Source organism: Parasteatoda tepidariorum, chromosome 12, assembly GCF_982258835.1.
Source record: "Parasteatoda tepidariorum strain Cologne lab strain chromosome 12, Ptep-v5.0, whole genome shotgun sequence".
Taxonomy (NCBI): Eukaryota; Metazoa; Arthropoda; class Arachnida; order Araneae; family Theridiidae; genus Parasteatoda; species Parasteatoda tepidariorum.
The window spans coordinates 2,463,314-2,489,898 of record NC_141766.1 but is presented as its reverse complement, the minus strand read 5'-3'; the positions used below and the strand labels follow the sequence as shown (position 1 = coordinate 2,489,898).

General features: G+C 28.7%; 1 protein-coding gene across 5 annotated transcripts in view; it reads right to left on the bottom strand.

Annotated features, from left to right (window-relative positions):
* LOC107437471 (uncharacterized) overlaps nt 1-26,585 on the bottom strand; it is a 181,299-nt gene that overhangs the window by 14,783 nt on the left and 139,931 nt on the right. For 4 of the 5 annotated variants that reach the window (XM_087155767.1, XM_087155769.1, XM_087155768.1 and 1 more), the window contains exon 23: nt 1,569-5,001. The exons of the other annotated variant lie outside the window; for it this stretch is intronic. In XM_087155767.1, the coding sequence (XP_087011893.1) occupies nt 3,181-5,001 (1,821 nt within the window). In that variant the 3' untranslated portion in view covers nt 1,569-3,180. Of the gene's footprint in view, nt 1-1,568; nt 5,002-26,585 lie in introns of those variants that run through there. 5 annotated transcript variants of the gene reach the window in all.

Below are 26,585 nucleotides of genomic sequence, written 5' to 3'. Positions count from 1 at the left end.
AACACACACTATAAATAATGAAATAGGGAGAGTAAAAAGAATAAAAACATTATAACCCTTTCTTAGCACTTTTGGCTATATCTATAAACTAAATTAAAATTATAAGTACATAGAACATGTTTCTAACACTTTAAATCTGTTAGCAACATATCTACATGCAGTTACGATTTTTAATATGCTCCGACACTAATTTTTCATACATCTTCCTTTGGACCTTCAATATTTATGGCAGTAAAATAAAAACATGATTTTTAAATATTCATTTATACACAAACATAAATTTGTATGTAACTAACTGAGAGGAATCACATATATCAGCTTCTTTACTTGAAGGGGTGTCATTATTTAAAACCAAACAAAATAACACAGTCAAACCTCAATATCACAAATTTTTCAATTTCTTCAAAAAACCTGAATTACCTACACATTTCGATAATAATAAAACATCTTTCAACTAAAAATTTGATAGCATCGATAATTTCTGGGCAGTCCTTGATTTCATGTGCAGAAAAAAAATAAAGCAATATAAAAATCAATGTATAAAAAGAATTTTTTGATTTCACAAAAAAAATTTAATTACCCATACATTTGTTACTCAGATAATATTATTAAAACCTCTTTCAACCAAAAATTTGGTAGCATCAATATCTGGATAGCCCTTGATTTCATAAAATATTTTTTATTGTCAATTTTTTCTCTCCTTATTTTAAAGAAGTTTTTTTTCCTTGAACACCGATTTTGAAGATTTTTCTTTAATAGTTTTCTGAATTATTTCTTGGACATGTAATTAAAAAATAAAAATGTTACAAAAAAATAGCTAATATCATCTATTCTTAAAAAAGTAGAACTGTACGTTCATGGATGAGGTTCGTCTTATCAGTCCCCTAATACGATTAGGAAGAACAAACTTATTTAAAAGAAACTGATACTGCCCTAAATTATCTTATTTTACTCAAAATTTTAAGTTTTCAAATAATTATTGTCAAAACTTGCTTTCAAACACTTTAGTTAGTCACAAAATAATCAAATTACAATAAAAACAGTTGTTTCTGAACTGATTTGAATACAATTTTTGACATTGTTACAAGAAAACAAAATATTAAGATAATTTAGATAAAGTAATGTACCAGTTTAAAGGCGCAAGAATAGAAATTTTAAAAGAGGGAAACTCCCCCATCGGCATACGACCTTTACAGACATTAATTGTTTGCATGTAATTCTCAATTCACATGTCATTTACAGGATGCCCTGGAAAACTTTTAATTGTTAACAGTTATTATTTTTACTAAAATGTTAATGAATTAGATCCTTCAAATTTTTAAAAATTACAAAATTTTTAGCCTCTTTTTGAGTTTGTGATATAGAGGTTAAATTGTATTTGTTGGAAAAATTAGTAGATTAATCAGCTGTCAATATATTTCCTGAGATTAAGATTTTTTTTTCATAAATTAAATTAACATACATAATCTCAAGCACTAAAGGGAGACCCAGTTAAGATCAAAAGTAAAAAAAAAATATTAAATATGTCAATATTACTTGGCACACAATTTGAAATAAAATAATGCAAATTCATTCAGCAGTTATTTATTCAACATACAGTTTTGTTTCTACACCAAAACACGGAACCGAAAATAAATCACTTTGTAGAATTCTATATCAACTTATAAAATTAGTAATAAAAAATAGTATAGAAATATTATAAATACAGAATAACTAAAAATAGTTTGTCACTTACGGTATTTTAAAGTATTTGTTTCAGTTTTAAGGTATTCAATAGTTAGAACCAACTGCAGTTTATAGGTCTAGTTTTAATTCAATTGAGACTGCATAAAGAGCTTTATATTCAATTTTCATCAATATAAAATTGACGAAATGTTTTAAAAATTTTGTATGATGAAATCTGTTATTTTAAAAGAATCAATGGGCTGAGTGCAGAAAATCAATACATTTGATTGAATTTCAATTGATGTTTAGTAAATAAATATATATTGAAATAACTTCATCTAAAACATATTGATTTCATAAATTTCTGCATATTCTGGTGACAAGGATTAAATTTTTTTTAAAAGCTTAGAACTGTTTAGGTAATATAAGTTGCTAATATTAAATTATTCCATACATTTTAAATTTTCTATTTGTTATCTCAACAAGGCTATAGCAAATAATTTATGTTTTGATTTTTATTATTGAGAACTTAATCTCTTCAAGGACAATTTTTTTAATTGAGAAAGAAAAATGACTCAATTGTTTTATATGATTGATTTCTTCATTTTACATTGATAGTAATACATAAATTGCAACAATAATAGTAAAACCTAATTTTCAAGAAAAAAAATATTGGTTTTAATATCATAATTCTATAAAAATATTTTCTGCAGTTAAGTTATACTGCTATATGTTACTTAGAAATATAACTAAACTTCAGCTGTTTAACAAGCTTAGTACTACATCTTTTTAATTTTTTAGTAAACATAAGTGCAGAGCACATTCCAAATAGCTTTGTTTAAATTAAAACAAATACTTTATAACAGCTACAGCAAAAAGGTAATAAAATTAAAGTTAATATGAATGTAAGAAAGACATATTTATCATAAAAAAACAATACAATTTTTAAAAAAATAAGTTTCAAATAAATGAATTTGTACCACAACTTAAATTTTGAGGACATAACTATGCAATCATATTATTTAATATTAACAATCAAATTTCTCAACTGCTTCTGTCTCAAGACAATCTTAATTTTAGTATTATTGCTGAATAGAAACAGTGTCTATATTAAATTTAGAAGAAAAACAAGAGACAAATAACAATAATGAGGATTCTATGCTACGTTAAATGTATATGCACATATATTCACAAATGTGTTATGCTGGCTAACACAGCATCAAAGGTGAATAAATACCACCAACACACAATCAATTTTGTACAACTGATCTCTTGATCATGGAGACAATGAAAATGAAGTGTGCAACCCGTTTATAGCAATCTTTATTTCCTTTTATAAAAGATCTTACCAAGTTTTAACCTTACATGTTGTTGGCTATTTTTAAGTGTAACACACCATCGTTAAAATTTCCCAAACTTCCGGTTGATGCAAAAAATGCTATCGTAATATCACACGCAAACACACAAACCAGAAGTATAAGAACTTTCTGTATCGTGTGTCAAGCATTCCTCTTGTCACACATCTGATGAACTTATCCTAGGAGATTTATCTTCACTGGACTCTGATTGGTTGGATGCTACAGAAGGAAAGGATGATTGAAATGAAAAATGACTACTCTCTTGATCAGAGCTATAATACGGGGAAGACTGACTGAATGGATGAAATGGGGGTTGTGGCCATGCCCTAGGAGGCTGCATTTCTGTTATTGGACTTCCAGCAAGATGGGGTGGCACAGAATATAAATGTGAGAGATGTTGCAAATGAGGGGGTAAAGTAGGGTCTTGACTATGTTGTAAAGGATGTAATGGCTGAGGATGCTGTATATGAGGTTTGCGTGGGGAAAAATTAGAGAAGCTTTGAAAGTCAGAGTTTGGAACATGATGGGAAAAGTTTGGAAAATGATTTTCAGGTAAATGATGATCAGCTATTGGAGAATGATGAAACTGTTGAGAACTGTCAGCTTGTGTTTGTAAAGAGTGACTTTGTGTCATCAGTCCAAGTTGCGGCTGAGTTTTTTTAGATGCTTGTTTATTACTAGATTTTCTTTTACGGGGCATAGTTTGTGGATTTTGAGAAGCCATATGAAACTGATGTTGTGGTAAGCGAGGGGAAGAATGATCTTGTTGATTATATTGTAAAGACTGTTCAGAAAGCTGCTTTTGATTTACTGGATTAACACTGGTTTGTTGACCTAATGTAGGTTGAAATGAAATATCAGAATTCTGTTGACTTGTTGTCCCTGTAGACAAAATGGAAGGTGATTGCAATGCAGCAAAACTTTTTTGTTGAGGTGATTGATTTGAATCGCATACAGTTTGAGGCATATTAATTGGTTGTACTGACAATTCAGATTTATTAGTTAACAAAGATTTAGATTCTGACTGAGTTGAATGCATGGCATTGTGAGATAGATGCGGTTGAAGATTAGATGTTGAAGTATTAATATGATATTGATTGGATTTTTGGGGCAAAATTTCAGAAACACTAAGTTGTTCTGGAACAGAAGAAATTTGAAAATTAGGATTTAGTTTATTTGAAAGTGACCCAGCTGGATCGGGCACTGAGCTGGTACTATTTTTTGAAGGCTCTGAAAGAGAAATAGAAATATTTTTATTATTTTGAAGAATTTGAGAGACATTTTCTAAAGGGGAAGTTGAAGATGGCATCTGACTTTGTAGAGATTGGTGAAGATTACATGCATCAGATAGTTTTGATGGTGAATTTGCATTTTCCTCAAATGAATTTTCTTCAATTCCTACATTCTTTTGTGATAAAGTAACACTTGATTGACGAATTTTGGGTGACTGTGAACTAATTGTAGGCTGAGTAATTGTTATATGAGGACGTACACCTTTTCCTCCAAACATAGGAGTCATCTGAATTTTTGATGTCTTATGGAATGTTTTTTTCTTTCCTTGTTGTGGTTGCAGTAGCATTTGCTGAACTCGCACAGGTTGAGCAAGTTGAGGTGCAAGCTTTTGCCGATTTTGTTGCATAGAAGGATTTATGGGTAAAATGGTTATTTGCTTATTTTTTGTTAATACTTGAGGAATTTCACACTTATCTTTGGAACTATTTTGTAAGTTTGGCGATAACTTTCTAATTGTTATTTGTTTTCCAGGTAATAATGAAGGAAGATCAATTTTCTCTTGATCAATACTACCAGAGTCGCTCTCTGAAGAGTTTGTAGAAGCATTTTTGCGTGGTTCATCATCATCACTTAAGTCAATTACTTCTGGGGCAGATCCCCTACAAGGATTCTGAGTACTGCCTGCAGCACTTCTTGGTCCTAGATACCTAACTGTTCCACCACACTGAAGCGTTTGTTTTATGATCTGAAATATGCAAAAAAACTATTTATCTACACATTTCACTTAGAGCTCATACAGGGTGGCTTCAGAAATTGAGAAATCTTCCCCTAAAATTTATGAGGTAAACATATTTTTTTCATTGGAAAAATTAGCACAAGCTTAAATAAAAAAGCTAGATTTAGAATACAGTAGAACCACTTTTCATCCAAATTAACTGAAGAAGACTCTGGATTTTTTCTTTTTTGTAATATTACATATTTGTTACAATACATTTTTGTACAATAATTTTTCATTCAAATTCATTTTATTATTTTGTTAATTTATAATATTGATGTTTCATTTTTTCCCCTCTCTATGTAAGAATGATAATAGAAATTAAGTAAATGCTAAAATAAACCTTTATATTGTATTATGTTTGACAGCAAGATATTTACTAAATAATTCTAACAAAAATAGAGTTAGCATCCTAATTAATAATTTCTATTTTCTGAATGCACAGTGAAACTTTTATGAAATTAAACAGTTTTTAAAGTTATCCATCAATCATCTTATAACTTAAAATATTTCCCATGAGAGACCAGGCAACCCTAGTAGCCATTAAAAAGCCTCCATGTTCAAAAATGATCTTGAATTTTTCAAGCAGTAATATAACTATTAAAAAAACACATCCCAAGTAACTGGATTAAGCTTTGTTTGATTTTTACTTAATGACCTTCAACAGTTGTGTAAAGAAAGGACAACAGAAATGAATCTCCTCTACTCTAAAATGAACTATTAAAGTTTAAAAATTTTGGAAAGAGGAACTAATAATTTTAAGCTTTTCAGGTACAATTTTAGAGCTTGAAAGAGAGTTTATCTAATGAGGTCAAAATAAGCCTTTAATTACAACTCAGCAGTTTCAAACACATTACAAAGGCAAATTCGAAAAGTATGAAGGATATCACTACAAATTTTTTTCTTTCAAATTTAATAGTGCATTTTCTATTATCATTTGCTAGAAGTTAAACAAATTAGAAAGTGGTTATAATTTTCTGTTATTTTGATTTATACTGAGAAGCAATTTTTACACATTTTGAACATAATCCAACACATTTTACTAATTTATTTTCATTTTAAATTAAATAAATTGACATGATGCTATTTATGATGAAAAGTCTTGTTGGTAAAATTGTTTATTTTTTAAAACTCAATTTTTAAAAAAATCTTTCTAAACATTAATTTAGTGACTTAAAAATAACATCACAACAGATAAAAATTTTAAATGTGGTATGGGTGTTATAAAGAGTTTCCCAATCAAGAAATGAAACTGATTTACTTTACAGATGCCGAAATAAGTTTAAAAAAAATAATAATACAGGGTTCATGCTCTACTTTAGAAATAAAATTCAAGGACTTTTCAAGAACTTTTTAAGACTTATTATAAAATTCTCAAGGACTTAAATTTTAGTAAAAGATAGACTAAAATTTTACATTTTAAACTAAAATGTTTTGACGATAATAGTTAGTTGACAGTCGATAATAGCAGTACTGAAAAATAAGACTTCCATTGCTCTCTTGATTTCAGAAAGTGATCTAAGTATAAAAAAAGCAAGGGTGATTGGCATCAAGTCAAGAATAAAATTCATGATTCATAAAAACGTCAGATTTGAATTTTGCACAAGGCCTATTTTAAGCTAGGTATACAACCTCTGAATAAGCAAAAATTCGGGCAGGACGGGGGGAATATTCTATATTATACTGTGATATCAATTAGATATTTAAAAACAACTCTGCCGGGAGATTTTTATTTAATATTTAAAGTGGCAGAAGCATTTAGACAGTGAAATTTAAATTGCTCTTATTTATAATTTTGAAATTTTGACCACTTTTCTATTAAAGAAAATTAATCAATTATTGGATGTTGTGGCTTAATTATCATTTTAAATTTATTACGGGTCAACCATTTTAAATTGAATCAGTTGCCAACTTTCACCTCAATATCTTCTGATAGATTCTTACTAACAATTTTGGTCACTTTGATTGTTTTAATTAACCACTCATGCTTGAATTAATTTTTTTTCAGTAGCATCGATCATACGCACTCGACATGGTCACAAATCGTAACGAGTAGTTTTCAAATAGAGTATAAATGTTTGATATTACAACATCGATGTTTGATATTGCAACATCGATGTTTGATATTGCAAAATGCGTGAATACGAATAGCGACATTGGATTTTAAACTTGCGGAAAAAATAATCGTGATATTGGGGTTTAAAAATGCTTAAGTACAAATCGCGATATTAGATTTTTAAATTGCTTTAATGGGAATTGTAAGTACAATTTTTGAATCACGCGAAAACGAATCGCAACGCATAGCTTTTAAATCAGTTTAATAGTTTAATGCAAAGATCGATGATTGATATTAAAACTGCCTGAATAAGAATCGAGATTTCGTCAGAATCTGGAGCAGTTCCCAATATTAAAAATTCCTAAAATCAGCCAAACATACATAAAATCTTAAAATCAAACAGTACGTGTCATCATCTGAAAGGCGGGAAAGTCATTCTCTCACATTTACGTGCGTCAAAAAGTTAAACACAGAAATGCTGGAAATAGGGCTGTTTTCCTGAGTTTTCGATACTTTTCAAGGTCACAAGGATTTAATACCATTTTCAAGTACTTCTAAGGGCCCTTGAAAATCAAAATGAAATTCAAGTACTTTTCAAGGTTTTTTCAAGGCCGCGGGAACCCTGTAATAATAATGAACATTTTGATGATATGTACCTGAAACCTTTAGCAGAGAACAAGGAAACATTAGGGATTTTGATAATACAGAAGAAATTGATGAAATGTTTGTAGGTAAGTAGCTTAAACTGATGTTGAGATGTTTCATTTGAAAAAAAAAAGAAATTGCTGAAGACTGGAGTATCAATTAAAAAATAATAATAATCACCGCATATTTCGGGCTGCTAAACTCAAGTAGAGATTTTGGAAAAGTCTTAGTCAGTTGTATTTGTGGAAAGACCAAATTGTCAAGTTTGGGGGATTACTTGTATAAATTTCGTGAAATTTAAAAAATGTGTTTTTAAAAAGTTTGAGGATGGCACAAGCGTTTAAACATGCTGGATTCAAACTTGAAATACTAGGCTTGTAAAAAGGCTTTCTCCCTACAAATATCATTTAAAGCTTCAGAAAAATAGCTCTAAAATTTCAAAAAGGAATATCAGAAATATTTGGTAGAAAAATTAGTAAAACTGTCTCTAAAATACATGTTCTCTAAGAGGAAAATATTGTTAATCTTTCAAAAGCACTTGTTGATGATGCATGCACATTTTTAATGATTCACTATTTAACTATAGTAAAATGTTTAATACTAATTAATCGTCATTTAAAAAGGAAACCCATTTAGGGAGAACACTTGATTTGTTGGAATTCAAACAGATTGAAAGTGTTGCACTATCTATGCTACTACCCATTCGTACACTGTAATACCAATAATCAGCAAAGATAGCAAGCTCTTGACACCTTTTTTTTTGTTGTGTACCCGGAACCTAAAGAAGAATTTGAAGCCTGAGTAGGATAAAATATGTTTCAAGCCAGTGATCCATTCAGGTTTTATTTTTTGAGACCCATTTTTGTGAGAAATTAAAATTATTTTTATAAAAATTTCCTAATTAATGAAAAACAATAAGTTTTAGCAATCACTATATTTAATGCTTAATACGAAAAATATTTCAAAATAAGAATACATAGTAATTTGATAAAATACTTGAAAAACATTTTTATACGTTTCTTTACAATGGCTTGTTAAAATTTTTTATTCTTTACTTTATCATACAGTATGGGACCCCTAATCCGGCATGACCCGAAATTCGGTACTTAATCCGATCTATTTTTAAAAAAAAATTTTATTAATAAGAGAAAAAAAACAGTTATATTCTCTTTTTATTTGGAATTTTATTCTGTTGATGTAAATAACTTTATTTAATCTTTTAGAAATAAAAAGCATAAAAAAAAACTGTTTCAAAGGAAACATGTTTCTAAAGCAGTTTAAAATAAAGTGAAAGGGAAAAGTAAAAACACCTGCATTTCCAATGAACAAAATAAAGAAATGCAAGTTGGAAGAAACTGAACAATTAATCTTGACAGCTGTGCAAGTGCTCTACTGGTTTGTCCTCATATTTCCCTCTCCAGTTTCACCATATATTAGCCACACCCTTTTGACATTGAAACTACCACCTGGGATACAAAATGAATTCTATCCCTTTTGCAGCTTTATATTAGATGTAAATTATACTTTTTCATTTTTTTATTAGTTATTAACTGCAAATTTGTTTTTTTTTGTTTTTTTGTTAACTGATAGCTTGTTTTTTTTAAAATTTTATTTAAATGTTAGCTTCTTTTTTTTAATCGTTATTAGTTGTTAGCTTATAAAAAAAATGTTAGCTCATAAAAATTATATTTGTAATTTCTATTATATAGATTATTTTAATTAATAAAATTTCGTAAGATGGGGCAGTTTTAAATTCACCCCATCATAATCCACGATTAGGACTGGGTGATATAAGAAATTTTATATCGTGATGCATCGTCAGTTTTTTCATCCCGATATTGCGATGTATCGCGATATAGTATTTTTGAATTTCATTTACTTGTAAGGCACAGAAAGTCAGATTTCTATCAAAACTTCATACTCAAATTGATTTAAATCAATTTATGAATTTGATGTATATGTTTTGCTTAAGAAAGATATTAATGTTATATTTTCTCAAAATGATCGCGCAAATAACGAAAGATTTCTCAGTTTAAAAATAAATAATAAAAAAATAAATAAAATTGAAATTTATCAATATATTTACCTAACAATATAGAAAGAAAATTTAAAAAATAAGTTCGTTAAAAATTATTTGTATGCTTAAAACAAAGTGCTAAATAAATCAAACAAAAAAAAAACACTTTTAAAACAACACTATTTTTTATCATTATTATTTCACACAAATAATAAAGCTAAATTGAATAATTACCGAATTCTGAACGAAAAAACAAAGTAAGGTTTAATTTCTTAAAAATAAAAACAAAAGAATTATGATATTCGATAATATATTCAACTGACAATATTGAAAGAAAATTAAAAAACACGATTATACTCTTTAATAAAACGAAGTACTAAATGATTTTAAAAAAAGAAGTCGCAATCGCAAACAATACTAATTTTTTTGAATAAACAAAGTTGATTGACTTATGTCCAAATCAAAAAGAGGAAAAATAAGTTTTGTTATAATTTTATTTATAAAAATGAAAACAACTAAAGATTTATAAATTTAAAATCAGTAATAAAAAATAAATAATTAATAAAAAATAAAAATATCCTAACAAATTTAATTACTTTTTAATTTAATTCTTTATGGGCAACTTGAATTAGATTTCCGTTTGTATAAAATTTAATAATGTAAAATAATACTTAAGCATATAATATCAAATTTAATTTTCACATTTAAAAATAAAAAAGTTTTGTTTCAAAATTTTTTTTTACCTAATTAAGAAACACTTCTTTATATATTCTTTTCAATAATAGATTACGTTCAGAACAGTGTAACGACAGCGATCACAAAGTCAGTCCCACTGAAAATAATCTACAAGAAACGATATCAAATTGCGACAGAGTAAAAAAAAAACTACGAGGTGCGGAAACAAACATGTGTGATCACGATATATGTTCTCAAAACTGATTCTGATTCTACCGATCATCAATCAAGGCCGTTTCAATATAACGATACGTACATTGTCTTCCCCAGCAAAAGTTGGCATCGTAACATAAGAGATCCTTGCGTGTCTTGTATCGCTATATCGTTCGTCTTCTTTACTCTATGGCTTAAATCAGATTTCTGATGCATCGCCTGGAACGAAAGTCGCTGCATCGGCCTGCCGATACAGGCGTTAAATCGATATGTCGCAATATATTGATTTATAGCCCAGTCCTATCCACGATCAAAACTTAACTAAACTTATTGGAATTAATTAGTTGTCTGTAGGTATATCAGAACATTTCAAAACAAAATCAAGTGAAGAGTGTAGGAAAAATTTTTCCAGTAAGCTCAACTTTCCATTTTTTTCAATTAATTTGTTTAATGAGTTTTTCATTGATCAATAGTAAACAAAAGCTGTCCAAACACATTCACATTTTGCGAAGTACAACGAAATTTTGTAATTAACTACAACTCCTGGCAGTTGATAGATAAAAGACAGATTTTTAAATTGTCTCAGAACAAATCAAGATGTTAAGATATGCGATGTTTGATTTTAAAAACGTGTGAATGTGAATCCTAATTTTGGATTTTTAAATTGTATGAATACGAATAACAAAAATTGTTTTTTGAATCACATTAATTGGAATCATAATGGGTAGTTTTAAACCACAAAAACTAATAACCCAGATGAGCAAATTTTGAAATTGCTTGAAAACAAATCGCTATATTTGATTTCCTCAAATCGTGAGAAAGCAATTATTGCACAAGTACCAAATGCGATTTTAGATTTTAAAATCATTTAATAAAAATCACAACCTTAGATTTTCAAAATATGGGAATAAGTCATGATTTTAGTTTTCTAAATAGTGCGAATACGAATAATTTTATATCGCAAGAATATAAATCATGGTGTGCAATTCTCATAGCTAGTTATCTGGTTTCATTAAATAGCATGGAAGGCAAATTACAATGTATAATTTTAAATCCCGTGAACCTGAAATGTGGTGCATGATTTGTAAATAAAATATTATCGATGTTGTTAAATTGTGTAAATTTTAAATAAGCTTTCTGTTCTGTTTATAACAATTTTAGTTCATCAAATAAATAATCTTAAGAAACTGAAGTACAGTAGAGAACCGATTATCCGGAACAATCGAGATCATCGCTATTCCGGATAACTGATTTTTCAGGGTTTTCTGAATCGCTAAAAAAGTCCTTTTTTTATTTTTATTGTCCAAGCCAACTAAGAAAAATTTATTTAGAAATAACTTTAAAAAGAAGAAAGAACGGTAAAGTAATACACATAAGTTCAATAAGATAAAAAGGAAAATAATTATGAAATAAAAATATATACAGGCTTAATATAAAATGAACAAAAAAAGTAAGATGGAAAAAAAAGGGGGTGATAGACTCCATCTTCTTCGTCACTTTCTTCTACTTCGTCATTGTCTGCGTCAGGACTCAAAACCATCCACTCCATTTTTTACTTCATTATTAACAAATGAAAATGGAAAAACCATGAACATTTCTTTTCCCTCCTCTGTGCGAGAAAGACGTTTGAATATAATTCTGGAAGGGGGGAAAAAAGAATCCTTCGAAAACTTCTGGAGAAAAGAAAAACACAATTTTTTACTTCATTATTCTCAGATGAGAAGAGAAAAATCGTGAACATTTCTTTCCCCCCTATCCACAAGAAAAGAGAAAGACATCATTTGAATATAATTCTGGATAAAAAAAAATTTTTTTTTTTTTGAAAATTTCTGGATAAAAGAAAAAATAATTTTTTTTTACTTCATTGTTCTCAAACATTTCTTTTCCCTCCTTCTATGCGCTAGAAATACATTGTTTGAATATAATTCGGGATGGAAAAAAAAATATTTCGAAAATTTCTGCAGAAAAGAAATTTAAATTTTTTTTACTTGCCAAAGGAAAAATCTTTCAGCAAAAAACTCTCGAACGTTCTGCGACAATATTGCCGTGATTCTGGCGCGCGATTACTATCTAGAAGAGTTTAACTTGGGATTCAACATTTTGCTCGAACATTAATCAAAACCAGAAGGAAAAACACATGCATCACAATCTTATTCCTCATTAAGCTGAGTGATTTTATTTCTCCTCCACTCTAGTGAAACATAGATTGGCAAGCCCACACAGAAGCTGACAATAAAAAAAATAGTGCGTGGAGTCCCTCCCTGCGGAAGAAGTTAAACTCTGTAACCTGCGACGTTAATTGTAGAAGAATCAGCAGTCGTAGATGGATAACTAGTTCTATTCAACGACTCTTTTTCCTGCTCCGCTCGCTTCCGTGCTCTGTAATAACGGTAATATTGTGCATTTTTCCCTCGTGGACCTCTTGGACCAGTGGAAGTGTTTGTAGTTGCCTCATCGTCTCGCCATGGAAAATGTATTTGTATTAATAATGTATGTGAATGCGTCATAATGTAATTTCAAAAGAGAAAACCTAACAATCAATTGATATTCACAAGAGACGTACCTTGACATAACCTTAAATCCGTCGCATTGTCCGTGGGATTGTTTTCACTCATTTTTTACAATTGTTATCCACTAAATTTGAAAATAAAAAATACTATCCTATTAAATATATGTATGTGTATTGAGTATTGAAAAGTGCAGCGAGCTCTCTGCTTATCGCTTATAAATATATGTGTATCAAATCAAACTAAAAAAATATTTATAGAAAAACAATACTTTTATGACTTTTATTATTTTCATGCTAGTGAGAACCAAAACAATATGGAAATGAATGAGGGAAAACTGGATCCTACCACATGAGTTCCCAGCCAATAAAAATGTAGCGTTAAACGTTTAACGCAACCTCGTTGGAAGTCGCATCAGAAGTATAACTTCAAAAGAATTTATGTTCTGCCCCCTCCTCACACTTCATTATTCCTGTTTCTTTGAGTCATTATTCCTGTTTCTTTGCTGTCACTATGTTAAAAGGGGGAATAACAGGAATGTCAGATAATTTTTTAAAAAATAAGAAAAATTAGAAAATAACAGAAAAAAAGAAGGGGAACAGAGATAATAGGAAAAATAGGAGTTCTGCAGTCCTTGTAGGGAGTAGTTTAAGAGATTTCTAAGAATCAAAGAAGACAAATAAAATTATTAGTTTTTAACTCTCCTGAACTAAGCAATCAACAGACATGATGACTCCTATTGTGAGAAGCCTGTAGTAATGACATCCCCTGCTTAAGGGCCAGATGATAAGAAAACAGGTGTTCAAAGAGTCACCCCTTCTCACTGAGCTATGATTTAAAAGAAACAACTATGTAGGGGGTGAGGAAGGGAATGATTGATATTTAGTACAAGACTTACTTCTCTTGACAGTGTAGGGAACTAATGATTATTTCTAAAATAATGGTGAAGTAAACATCTTTTAAAAGAAAAATTCTAATATCTCAGGAGGAAGAAAAAAATTTCTTTCTTAAAAAAATGGTGGGAACATTTATCGAATTTTGTTCCGGTTTTCTGATTTCCGGATAAGATGTTCTGTACTGCAGTAAGATTTTACTTGATTAAAATTTTTTATTTGCTTCAAAAATATACACTCTGGAAATAACAATAGATTTGCTTCAAGCACTCAAAAATAGGCACCCATTTTCAAGATTTGCCAGGTGCAAATGAGAAGAAACAAAAGTGATTTGAAATATAAAGCATGAAATTGACAATAAAAATAAAGGTCAGAAAAAAACCCTCAGTAGCTGAGAGAATAAAAGTAGAAATATGCATGAAAAAATAGAACAAAAAAAAAGTGTGGTTGAGAGGGGCAAATCAGGGTAAAATGCATTTCCACGTGCTATGGAGAGATGGCAAAGAACAAACGTCGCTAACAAGGGATGTGCAAGTTGGGAAACAAAATCGTGGGAATTTTTTGAAGTTAGACATGAATTGTTATGTCCTAAATAGCGAGCAAGTTTATAGCATGGAGTATCAATGTTTTAGACAATAGGTTTAAAAGCAAGTTGAGGCTTATGAACTTTAGGAATGGCATAGAAATGCGCACAATTTGAAATAGAAAGAATGACATCACATTTAGTGAAGTCTGAAAGAGTACAAGGAACTTTTTATTTTATTCTTAATAGCAGTAGAATGAGAAGGAGTAAGATCACACTTTAAAATTGCGTAAGAGCCAGAGGCTAACATATTCCAAACATGATTATAGTCATCCGATTTGTTGAGAATAACAGCCTGCTCACCTTTATCTCCTTTGGTAATGAAAATATCAAAATAAGAATTGAGTTCTTTTAATAGTTTGTTTTTGAGGTTAGGTGAGATAAGATTTATTCAAGTGTTTATTTGAAGAAATAGTGTTAGAAATTAAATGCCGAAGAGTATCCAATTGACCAGGAGAAACCTAACTCTGCTTGAACGTTGTTAATATTTGTATTTAAGTGTTGTTAACATAACATGGGCAAAAATAAATCTAAAGAACTCTCTAGTCAGCCTCTTGATAAATATGATTTCTGTATCTGATAGGTATGTTCTGCATTGGTTTGGAAATTTTCAGATATAGAATGATGGTTGTGATTGAAAAACTGCAAACTAATTTGTTTCAGACAGTTACTTTAAAAATACAATATATTGCTCACAACCAGTTTTCCACACCATGCTATATAAACATGTGGATATATGCTATATAAACCTGTTCATACAGACAAATATCCAGAGAATTTGAAAAAAAAAAATCAAATGATTTCCTCTTTAATGTAGTGGATTGCTGTATAAAAAACTGTGCATTCAGAATATTAGCTCGATGTAGCTGGCACAAAATATGCTTATGTCTTATGCACTTCTTTGATGAACCTCAACCAGGTACATCCCGTGACCTCAAATATGCTAATTAATTAGTGCTAACTATTAATTAAGTTAGGAAATCAGACTCAAAAACGTACTTTCTATGGATAATCATGCACTTTTTTTTACAAATTTGGAATCTAGACACTTGAATTAGGAGGGGTAGACAAAATTTTGAAAAAATTGGGTCACAATAAAGGTTCATATATTTGGCGATAGTCCAGAAAACCGCCAAAGAAAGTCACCAGCGCAAATTAATATTTTAAGGTAACCCATTGACTAATTCAAAAGAAGAAGACTTAATTTCACTAGGTTGCTAAGCAACCAATTTCTGACTTTAAAAAAAATTTTCAATAATGTTCTGTGATTGCTCGGAGAGGTTTAATAGAAATATCTCAAAGTTAATAGAAAATATCTCAAAGTTTCTAGGATATAGACAATTTTTAAGCTAATTTCTGTCCAAAAAGCAAATTTTTTATTTATTTTAATCTCCTTTGAAAAGAAATGTTGAATCGATTTATAAATTATTTATGATTTTCTAAGTTTTTAGAGTTTAAATAAATGAACTTTTTATCTGATATTATTTAGATTATGTTGTTTTTGTTATACTTATTCGAGGATTTCATACTAAAATCAAATTAACATAACTTATTATGGCCACATACAAAATTTTAGGGATTCATTTTTACAGCTTTAATCGAGTGTTCTAGGCAAGAAAGTTTGAAGAAAAAAAAGTGCTTGAAAAATAAAATGTATATTGTATAGTAATTCTAATGCGCATTCACAAGGTTTTCTATAATTTACGATATTTCTTTTTTCTATAACTCCAGGAATTGCTGAATGTTTAGTGGTATTTTAAAAACATTGAAATATGTTATGTTTAAGAATAAGCTATTGAAATAATATGTTGCATATTGTAAGATTCATTGTTTAAAAAATCGCTTCATTCTGCTAGATATTTAGGTTACATCGTTTTCTTTGGATAAAGATGATTAGCAAATACCATCCTCATCGTTCGATACATTCTGAAACTTACATTCACAAATTCACCATAAAATTTCGCACAGCATATTCTTCAAATACGATTACAGCTACATTTACCACCAAATACTGCTACTATGATTATTTTTGTTTTCTTATATATGTTACCGGCAAAGTATGAAACGCCGGTACTGAATAGAATGCCTAGGCATTCTATACAATGCCAAATGTTTTTAGGCAAAGTATGAAATATGAGAGGTATTACATACTTTCCCATGGCATTCTATAGAATGACAAATGTTATTTAGGCAAAATATGAAAAAAACATACTGATGAGGTCATTATGTTAGACAATTAACTAGAACTAGTAAGACTAGATCTTTGGTAAATGTCCGAAATATATACTAGGTCTAGTTAAGTGCCACAGCCCTGTATACATTTGCCCGGTATACCCTACACCAGAGGTCGCCAAAGTGGTCTATATAGACCCGCAGGGGTCTATTTAACATAAGCGGGTTCGATCTGAGCCAGGGGGTCGAATGGGGGTCGATCCGAACCGGAAGGGTCGATTGGTCGAAGGATTATCAGTATTTTTCAGATATGTGACAATTAGAAATAAAAGAAGACTTGGAAATATATACAGGTAATCTTCAAAAATTGAGCGATGATTTTAAACTGCGTTTTGCTGATTTGGAAAACATTGACATCCCAGATTGGATTATTGTGCCATTTTCTGCTCAAATTGAAAACGTGGACATCAACCTGCAAGATGAGCTTGCTGAATTATTATGGGGATTTGAAGCTAAGACGCGTTTTAAAAATTTAACAATAAGCAAATTTTGGACAAATATAAATATAATGCAAATATTTGTAAGACTTTACGAAATAGCTCAGCCATTTATGATAGCATTTCCAAGTTCCTATATGGTTGAAGCCGGTTTCAGTCACGTAAATTCAATCTTAACTAAGAACAGAAATAAATTAAATGTGGAATTTCGAGGGGATTTAAGATTAAAATTGACCAATTTTGAACCCAATATAACGTACCTTGCAGGAAAAAAAAAACACCAGGCACACCCATGTCATTGATTAAGAAGCAATAAATCCGCAGTTACTTAACTTATTATTTCTACTTACTTATAATTACTTATTATTTCATAAATATTAAGGTATTTATATTTCAACATTAATATATTTTTCATAAAACTATTGTTACACTATGTACTATTACTTTAATAAATGTTCAAAATCATAAAATAAATGTACACAGTATCTAATAGAGTTTTATTTTAATGAACAGAAAATTACTTTTATGGGGGTCGATGGAGATTTCGAAAAATTATGTAGGGGTTGATGATCAAAAAAGTTTGGCAACCCCTGCCCTACACTGATGTTTTTTTAAGGTCAAGTGCCACTGCCTGGTATACATTTGCCCGGTATACCCTACAATGATGTTTTTTTAAAGTCAAGTGTTACTGCCCGGTATAAGGTCAAGTGCCATTGCCCGGTATGCATTTGTCTGGTATACCCTACACAGATGTTTCTTCTAATCTATCGTCAGTAAGTATTAGAATATTGAATAAATGCAATTATATCAGCGAATAAATTAATATGAAATCGGATGTAAAAAATATTTCAGACAATCACCAAGCGACTATGTGACTGTTGACATTCACCGGTGGAAGTCGCCATTCTCCAGATTTCGGTCATTCACAACAATAACATGCATTTCTCAAAAATAAAAATGTCATTCTAAAAAAAGAAAACTGAGAGTTCCATTAAAAAACATCTATTCAAAATGTGTAAAGAAAAATAAAAAGTTGTGCAAAACATAATTTATGCCTGTCTTATTAAGGGAAACAAAATTTTCATATAAAAAACAAGAAAATAACCTAATTGTCATTTTTGAATGACATTTTGACGAATGCATTTTATACTTCGCCGGTTTTCTCATTTGGCTTTCTATAGAATGCCTAGGAAATGTGTAAAATATACACCGAAGAGACATTACATTATAGCCACCCTGCTAATAACATGTAGGACCACCTTTAGCCCTCAAAACTGCTAGCACCCGCCGTGGCATTGTTTCCACATGGTGCTGATAGAGTCTGAGGTATCTGGTACCAAGCGCTCACCAACTGGTCCTGCAATTCCCTCACATGCGAGGGGGTAGCGTGGCAGCACGAATTTGGTTTTCCAAGTAGGACCACAAATGCTCTATTGGATTAAGGTCAGGTGAATTTGGGGCCAAGATATGACTTGAGAGTCACTGGAATGTTCCTCGAATCAATTCATGACGATTCGACCCTTATGACGTGGTGCATTATCCTGTTGGTAAACGCCATCCCCCGCAGGAAAAACTGTTGCCATGAATGGGTGAACCTGGTCTGCAACTATATTCAAGTAGCTTACAGAAGTCAGGTATTGTTCTATGAGGATTATGGGTCCTAATGTGCCCCATGAAAACATTGTTCCTGGGCGAGAAACCATGAAAACATGAGCGAGCCCATTGTTATAGATGGAGGGTGGTCATAATGTAATGGCTCTTCGGTGCAAATCATTTCATAATTTGCCGGCTAATTTTAGGCAGTATATACAATGCCTAGGCATTCTTCAGAATGCCGGATTTCATACTTTGCCGGTAACATATATATTTGATACGATACTCTCTTTTCTAACAGAGCTCGTAAGGTCCTTAAGATGCTGAAATGGGGGCATGAAAATGTAAAAGATAAAATATTTAATTTCATTAACTCAAAATATCTGGTCTCAAAATTTTAAGTATAACTTTTACAATATTGATACAAGAAACAAATGAAATAAAAATATGACCACCGAGGGTATATGGTACCGGCCTCGGTAGCCATTAAAAACAAAACCATTTCTATTTGAGGGAGAAGCAAATGCTTAAAATATCTCCCTCAGTACCCCAATGGTTTTGTATAGAGGTGTAGGAAAAACAAGATACATTCAAAATAATTAACAATTTAAGAAAAGAAACTCAATCAAAATCATCAGAAAAATAAAAACTCACTAAGTCACAGGTCAAGCATCAACTTCAAAAGCAAGTAGAAGAAAAGAAAACACTAAAAACTGAAAAACCAACGCCCCCTATTATAATGCGCAGAAGAAGTTTAAAATGAAATGGAAAAGGTCAGGAGAAAGAAATAACTAGACAAATTAATAGAATGCTTAACTGGGGCTGCTCAGTTAAGACTAGAATTGCGCCCTGTTAAAAGAAAAAATTAAATAAAAACTTAGAAACCATCAATCATTTTTTTAATTAAAAAATTAACATTACAAAAATTAAAAGGAAAATCTTTTTTACTCAAATTATTTAAAAAATTATCCACAGCTTCCCGAAAACTTTCAACATTATTACAAATTTTCTTGATCCTAACTAATTGTGAAAAAACAAGATTTTTGAATATTTTACTACACAAATTAGTTTTAAAATTGCAGAAAAAAATAACATTAAATTTAAAAGCTTTTCTTTTATCAAGCACACCAATTTTAATAAAACTGTTAACAATATTAATTTTAAAATCTAAATACTCAATATTAAAACAATTTTCATTAGTTTTTTTCAAGACTAAATCACCAGGATAAATACTATAAATAAAATTATAATCATCACAATTAAACAAAATCAAATCATCAATGTATCGGAAAGCATTAAGTTCTTTACGTTCAAGAAATTTAGCCTCAAAAAAATGCAAAAAAAATGTTGGCAAAAGCCCCAGAAAAGGAATTACCTTGTGGAATTCCAATAATTTGTTTATAAAAATCTAAACCATTAAAAAGAACATTCTCAAAAAGATTAAACTTGCATAAATCTAACCAGTTGAACCTATCAATTTTTTATTCAAATAAATACCTGTCATAAATACCTTCACAAATCTCAATAATTTTTCCATGTGGTATACTTGTATACAAATTTTCAAAATCAAAAGTTTTAATGCTGTAAATATCATTATTTTTAATAAAATCCAAAACTTCAACATTACTATCAATAACAATATTTTTCCCTTTTTTAATTTTAAGCAAAATAATTTTTAGAAAACTAAAAACCTTTTACTAATATCAGAATTATAACTATTAGTACCACATGCTCAGAGGCGTATCTAGAGAAAATGGCGCCTATGGCAATCCGCCCTATCGACGCCCCTTCTTAAAATATTTTATATATATATATATATATATATATATATGGCACCCTTTTCTCTAACTACTTAAATAAGATTATTAACTATATTACTAAAGAAGGTTTCTCTTGGATTGTCACTAATAATCAACCGATTTTAGATTTCATTAAACATAATAAAATTAATTCTATTGCGACTTTTGATTTCCAGGATCTTTTCAATAGCATTCCCCTTTCTAAACTAAAAGATGTCCTTTTGAATTATTACCATGATTTTAAAAATATCCTTTGTTGCGATTTTGATTATTGGGAAATTCTGATTAATCTTTGTCTTTTTCATAATTATCTTTACAATGGTAGGGATATTTTTCTTCAAATTAATGGAATACCACAGGGATCTAATTATTCATCTCTCTTAGCTAACTTATTTTTGCATTATTATGAAAAAAATTTTACTCTTAGTATTAAATTTGTTTTTAGATATATTGATGACTTAATTATCTTTAATTTCCTAGATTTTACTGTTTTATTGAGTGATATATACCCTGAGGAATTAATCTTACTTCGTAATCATGATGATAACATTAATTTCAATTTTTTGGATTTGGGTATTATGAAAGTTGAAAATATCTGCTTTGTTGATTTATACGATAAAAGAAATGATTTTAATTTTAATATTAATAAACTAGTTACTTGGAATTCTAATGTTTCTAGGAGCATCTATTTAAATACCACTTTTAATGAAATGAACAGAATTAAAAGAATATGTAGTAATATTTATTTATCCAAAAAACAAATCGATAAACTCTTTCAAAATCTGATAAAAAACAATGGATACCCAACTAATGTAATAAAATTTTATATAAAATCATTGAATTAATCGTATATTTTGGTGGATATATTTATTAAACATTTTTTTGTTAATTTTTATGATTTTCCCATGTGCAAATCCATTTCAGGTAAATCCATTGCCAAAATTATTTCTTTGTTAATTTGTATAATTTTTCCATGTGCAAATCCATTTGGGGCAAATCCGTGGTTAGAATTATTTACTAAAAATTCCTTTACTAAATAATTTTCTTTGTTAATCTATACAGTTTTTCCATGTGCAAATCCATTACGGGCAAATCCGTGGATAAAATTGTTTGCTAAAAATTTCTTTATTAATTTATACAATTTTCCATGTGCAAATCCATTTCGGGCAAATCCGTGGCTAAAATTATCTACTTGGGTTTTTCTTTGTTTATTTTTCCATGTGCAAATCCATTTCGGGCAAATCCGTGTCAAAATTATCTATTGAAAGAATTTTTTCTTTGATAATTTAAAGAATTTTTCTATGTACTAATCCATATCGTGCAAATCCGCGGCTAAAATTATCTGCAAAACAGGCAATTTATGTTTCTCTTTTCTATTTTATACTTTTTCTTAAATAAACATCTATCTTCTAAAACTATTTATGATCAATTTTTAAAATTATCCAGTATAATATTACCTTGCGCACATCCATTTCGGGCCCATCCTTGGTAACTAACAAATCAAAACTCAGAATAACAAATCACTTCAACAGTGCAGTAAGAACGACACTTTATAACCCTCTTGTTACACTCAATTTGCGCTTTTGTTTTCATCTTTTGTTTTCATATTTTGTAATCTGGCAATCTTTCTGCGAAAACATTTTTAAATCATTCTTGAAAAATATCCGTCCATGTAAGTTGAACTGATTTTGCTGCTCGCTTTATAGTCTCCCCTTTTTAATGTTTTTTCTTTTTATTTTATTTTATTATCTGTTTTTACATGTTATTTTTACTTATTTGTACTTTTTGTGATCTATTTAATTTGTTATCTTTAAAAAAAAATTTTGAGTGCTCCTCACACTATTGTATTAATTTATTTAGCTTTGGCTTTATTGATACAATATCAGAAAGCACTCTGTTTAGCGGATATAATCGTGTGGGCTGAAGAAAAGATTATATCCCCCCTTTTTTTTTTTCTTTTTTTTCCGGTTTTTTAATTAACATTTCATGATTTTTTTTTTTTTTTTTTAAATTTTTCAATTATTTATTATTATTTTTAATAAACTGTTGTTTGTTATTTTTTACTTATTATTTCCCCCCCTTTTTCATATGTCTATTATTTTTCTTTGTTTTATTCTTCGTTATGAACTTATATATATATATATATATATATAAGCGCGTTTGATTTGTAAGTTACCAAGGATTGGCTCGAAAATGGAGGTGCGCGAGTTGATATTATTCTGGATAAGTTAATAATTAATAGGTTGACATTTAATTATACAATTTTAATGATTTTAGAAAAATAACATTTATTTAAGAAGTAAAAAAGAGAGAAAGAAGCATGAATTGCAGTTTGGCACATATTTTAGCCACGGATTTGCCCGAAATAGATTTACATGTGGTAAAAATTTTATAAATTAACCAAGAAGTTTTTAATTAACTTATTTATAATAACATACAATTAACTCAATGATTTCACATAGAATTTTATCAATTTAATTGGGTATCAATTGTTTTTTTTTTCTTCAAGTTTTTGAAGAGTTTGTCTATTTTTTTGGGAGAAAAAAACATTACTTTATGTTTTTTTAATTCTATTCATTTGATTAAGCATGGTATTTAAATAGATATTTTAGAAACATAAAAATTCTAAGTAATTAGTTTATTTACATTAAAATAATTTCTTTTATCGTTTAAATCAACAAAGCAGATATTTTCTTCTTTTATAATACCCAAATCTAAAAAATTTCAATTAATGTTATCATTATGATTACAAAGCAAGAATAATTCTTTGCGGTAAATATTATTTAATAAAATTGTATAGCCTTGAAAATTAAAGATAATTAAATCACCAATAAATCTAAAAACATATTTAATAATAAATGCATGATTTTTTTCTTCATAATAGTGCAAAAATAAATTAGCTAAGAGATATGAAAGATTAGATCCTTGTGGTATTCCATCAATTTGAAAAAATATTCTTTTCCATTGTTAAGGTAGTTATTAAAAATACAATGAAAATCGCAATTAAGGATATTTTTAAAATCATAATATTTCAAAAAGACATCTTTTAGTTTAAAAAGGGGAATGCTATTGAAAAGATCCTGGAAATCAAAAGTCACAGTCGAGTTTTGAAATTTTTAAGAAGAAAATAAAGGCAATTAAAGTATAGACATTTTAGTTTTGTTTCGAATTTTTCTCCTTTTTAGGATTATAAAACTTTTTTTAAAATCGTATTGTAGACTTGGAACTATTCAAAAGATTGAAATATTTTATTAAAAGTTTGTATATTTAAATTAAAAATTCTTATCTTTAATTCTTGTTTGTTCATTTTATACACATAAGTCCGAAGGTGGTTGGAACCCATCAAGTAAATTAGAAAAAAAATTACCTTTGATAATCCTAATTATTAGTATCAGATAATCATGTATTATTACAATTTTAATGGTTCGATAGGGAAACATTAAATCTTTTATTTTAAGTTACAAAATATTACGATAAAATTGTAAGTTACTTTATTTTTCTTTAAACCCATAGAAATAAGTGCATACAATAACTTGAGCAATAAAATCGAATGTATAAACGTACTTCCCCTTAATAAAAACATTTTTCATCGAATTTAGGTTTTTGATCTTCGTTTTCCCCAGAAACTTAGACTAGAAAACAGGTCCTCCCCCTAATATATTTCCTTTAAATTTGAGTAAAGTATTTTATGTAAAGAAACAAAAAAGTAACAAAAGTACAATAATAACTGAAAACACATTTAGAAAATCTGCACTAATATTAAAATGTTAAAAACACTCATTGATTTCTTTTGTTCATATTTGAATTTGTCACACAATTGTCGCATATTTCACAAAATAAATAAAATGGAGGATAAAAGCTTTATTTCTATGAAGAAATATTCTGAATTAATGCAATAAATTAAAACTGTTTTACAATAATCTTATTTTTCCAAACATGGCCATGGCTAAGGTACCAAGGGTATTGTTAAAAAAATCCATAAAAGATATGATAAAAAAATGCTAAATGAATTAGTTTAAAAAAAATATTATTTTGAGCGGGCATAAAATGCTTTTTAAAGGAAGGTAATGTAATATTATTAAATATTTTAAATAGTTCTGAAAATTTTCTATAGTTACGGTTTATTAAAACCAAAGTAGGCTGTTATGTGACCAAATTACTACGTTAAACCTTAGTTAATAAGAATGTCGTTTCTTAAAATTTGCACTCAAGCGGCAATTAGTTGAAAATATTAAAAAGAAAGAAGGTAGAAACGAAATGCACGTTTACAGAAAAAATGATTTAAAGTTCATATGATCAAATTTAATCTTTTCACATAGATCGACAAATGCATAATTATTAATAAAGTAAATTTTTGCCTTAGCGGTTATTCGTTTAAGCATTTAATGATGCACAGACATTTTTTTAAAAATTTAAATATTGTCTGGGGTAATAAGTAAGTTTAAAATTTTAAGCGGTTAAAAATTTACCCAATCGAGAACCTTTACAATAAAATGCAACTTCAGTTTACAAGCAACAAATAATTAATTCATCTATAAAATAAAGGATTTAACCATATTTTTTTGACAAAGCCATTATCCGAATAAATCTTTCCAAAATTAATCGAATTTAATTAGTTTTAAAATGCTCTTTTTAAGAAAAGGAGAAATATAAATCTTTTGAATATTTTGAGGAGAGAGGGCTTTTTGAATTTTTTTAAAAATGCATATGCGTTGTAAATAAACAAGCTCGAATTTTTCTATAAGATGTTTATCATTATTTTTTTCTTATTTTCTTAAAATGAAGGGAATTAATTAATGAAAAAAATTATTGCTGTTATTGTACTGCTTTAATAGATAGTTATAAAATACATATTATAGCCTCAATGATATTTTTTTCCATTTTATTTTAACTATAATGGACAAGTAAGATGCTTTGAAATTAAAAAAAAATACTAAGTAAGGTCTTGATAAATTTCACAACTCTTTTTTTTCCCAATTTGTAAACAAAAGAATTATTTAAACTTGAGCTTAAGTTATTAATTTAAAATTAAAATTGTGTGTGAATAATATTTCTGTGAATTAAGAGCAAAAAAAAAAAAAAAAAAAAAAAAAAAAGATCAGTTTGAACAATTAACGATACGTTCCTTAATCTATTCGTTCAATAAATAAATTAATCAATTAAAAATAAAACTTTTATGAGTGTTTAATCTATCTTTTAATGAATGAAAAGAAATCTATTTCTCCATAGTTGGCACGCTTAACTGAGTCAATGCTACGTAATTTACACAAAAATATTTACTTATTGCAATAATTTTTCAGGAAACTTGAAAAATTATGTTTCTAACATTTCAAATTTTAACTTTCGTTTTTTCTTCCCATTAAGATATTGTTTTTAATAATAATAATACAATAACGAGCATTTAATTACACGAAGTTCACTTTTTGTTACCAAAATATCATTGTGCATATTAAATGACTTTGTTTCATAAAAATAATTATATACAAAAACAAAATATTATAATGTAGTAAACGCCCCTCTCAATCTACATATACAGAGATTCAAACTTGCTCTGCTCCGTATAGAAAAATATTTTTTATTGAGTGCAAAAGTTACATTTATTGTATGATTCTTTTTTTATTTAATGTAAAACCATTTTCCCTTTCTACGTATAAATAATAAGTAATTGAAAAAAATCATGTGAAACATAATTTTGTTCCAGGTGAGAATTATAAATTTTACCAGAATTATCTTAAATTCTGCATGGTTTCGTTTTTAACTACCACTGAATAAAATATTTTAAAGAAAGTGGAGCAGTTGGCATTGCTAGAAAGTATATCGATCGCTACAAAATACAACGTGAAATAATAAAGTGAGCATGATTTCAATAAATAAGAAATGATTACTTACAATTTAATCCTTGAT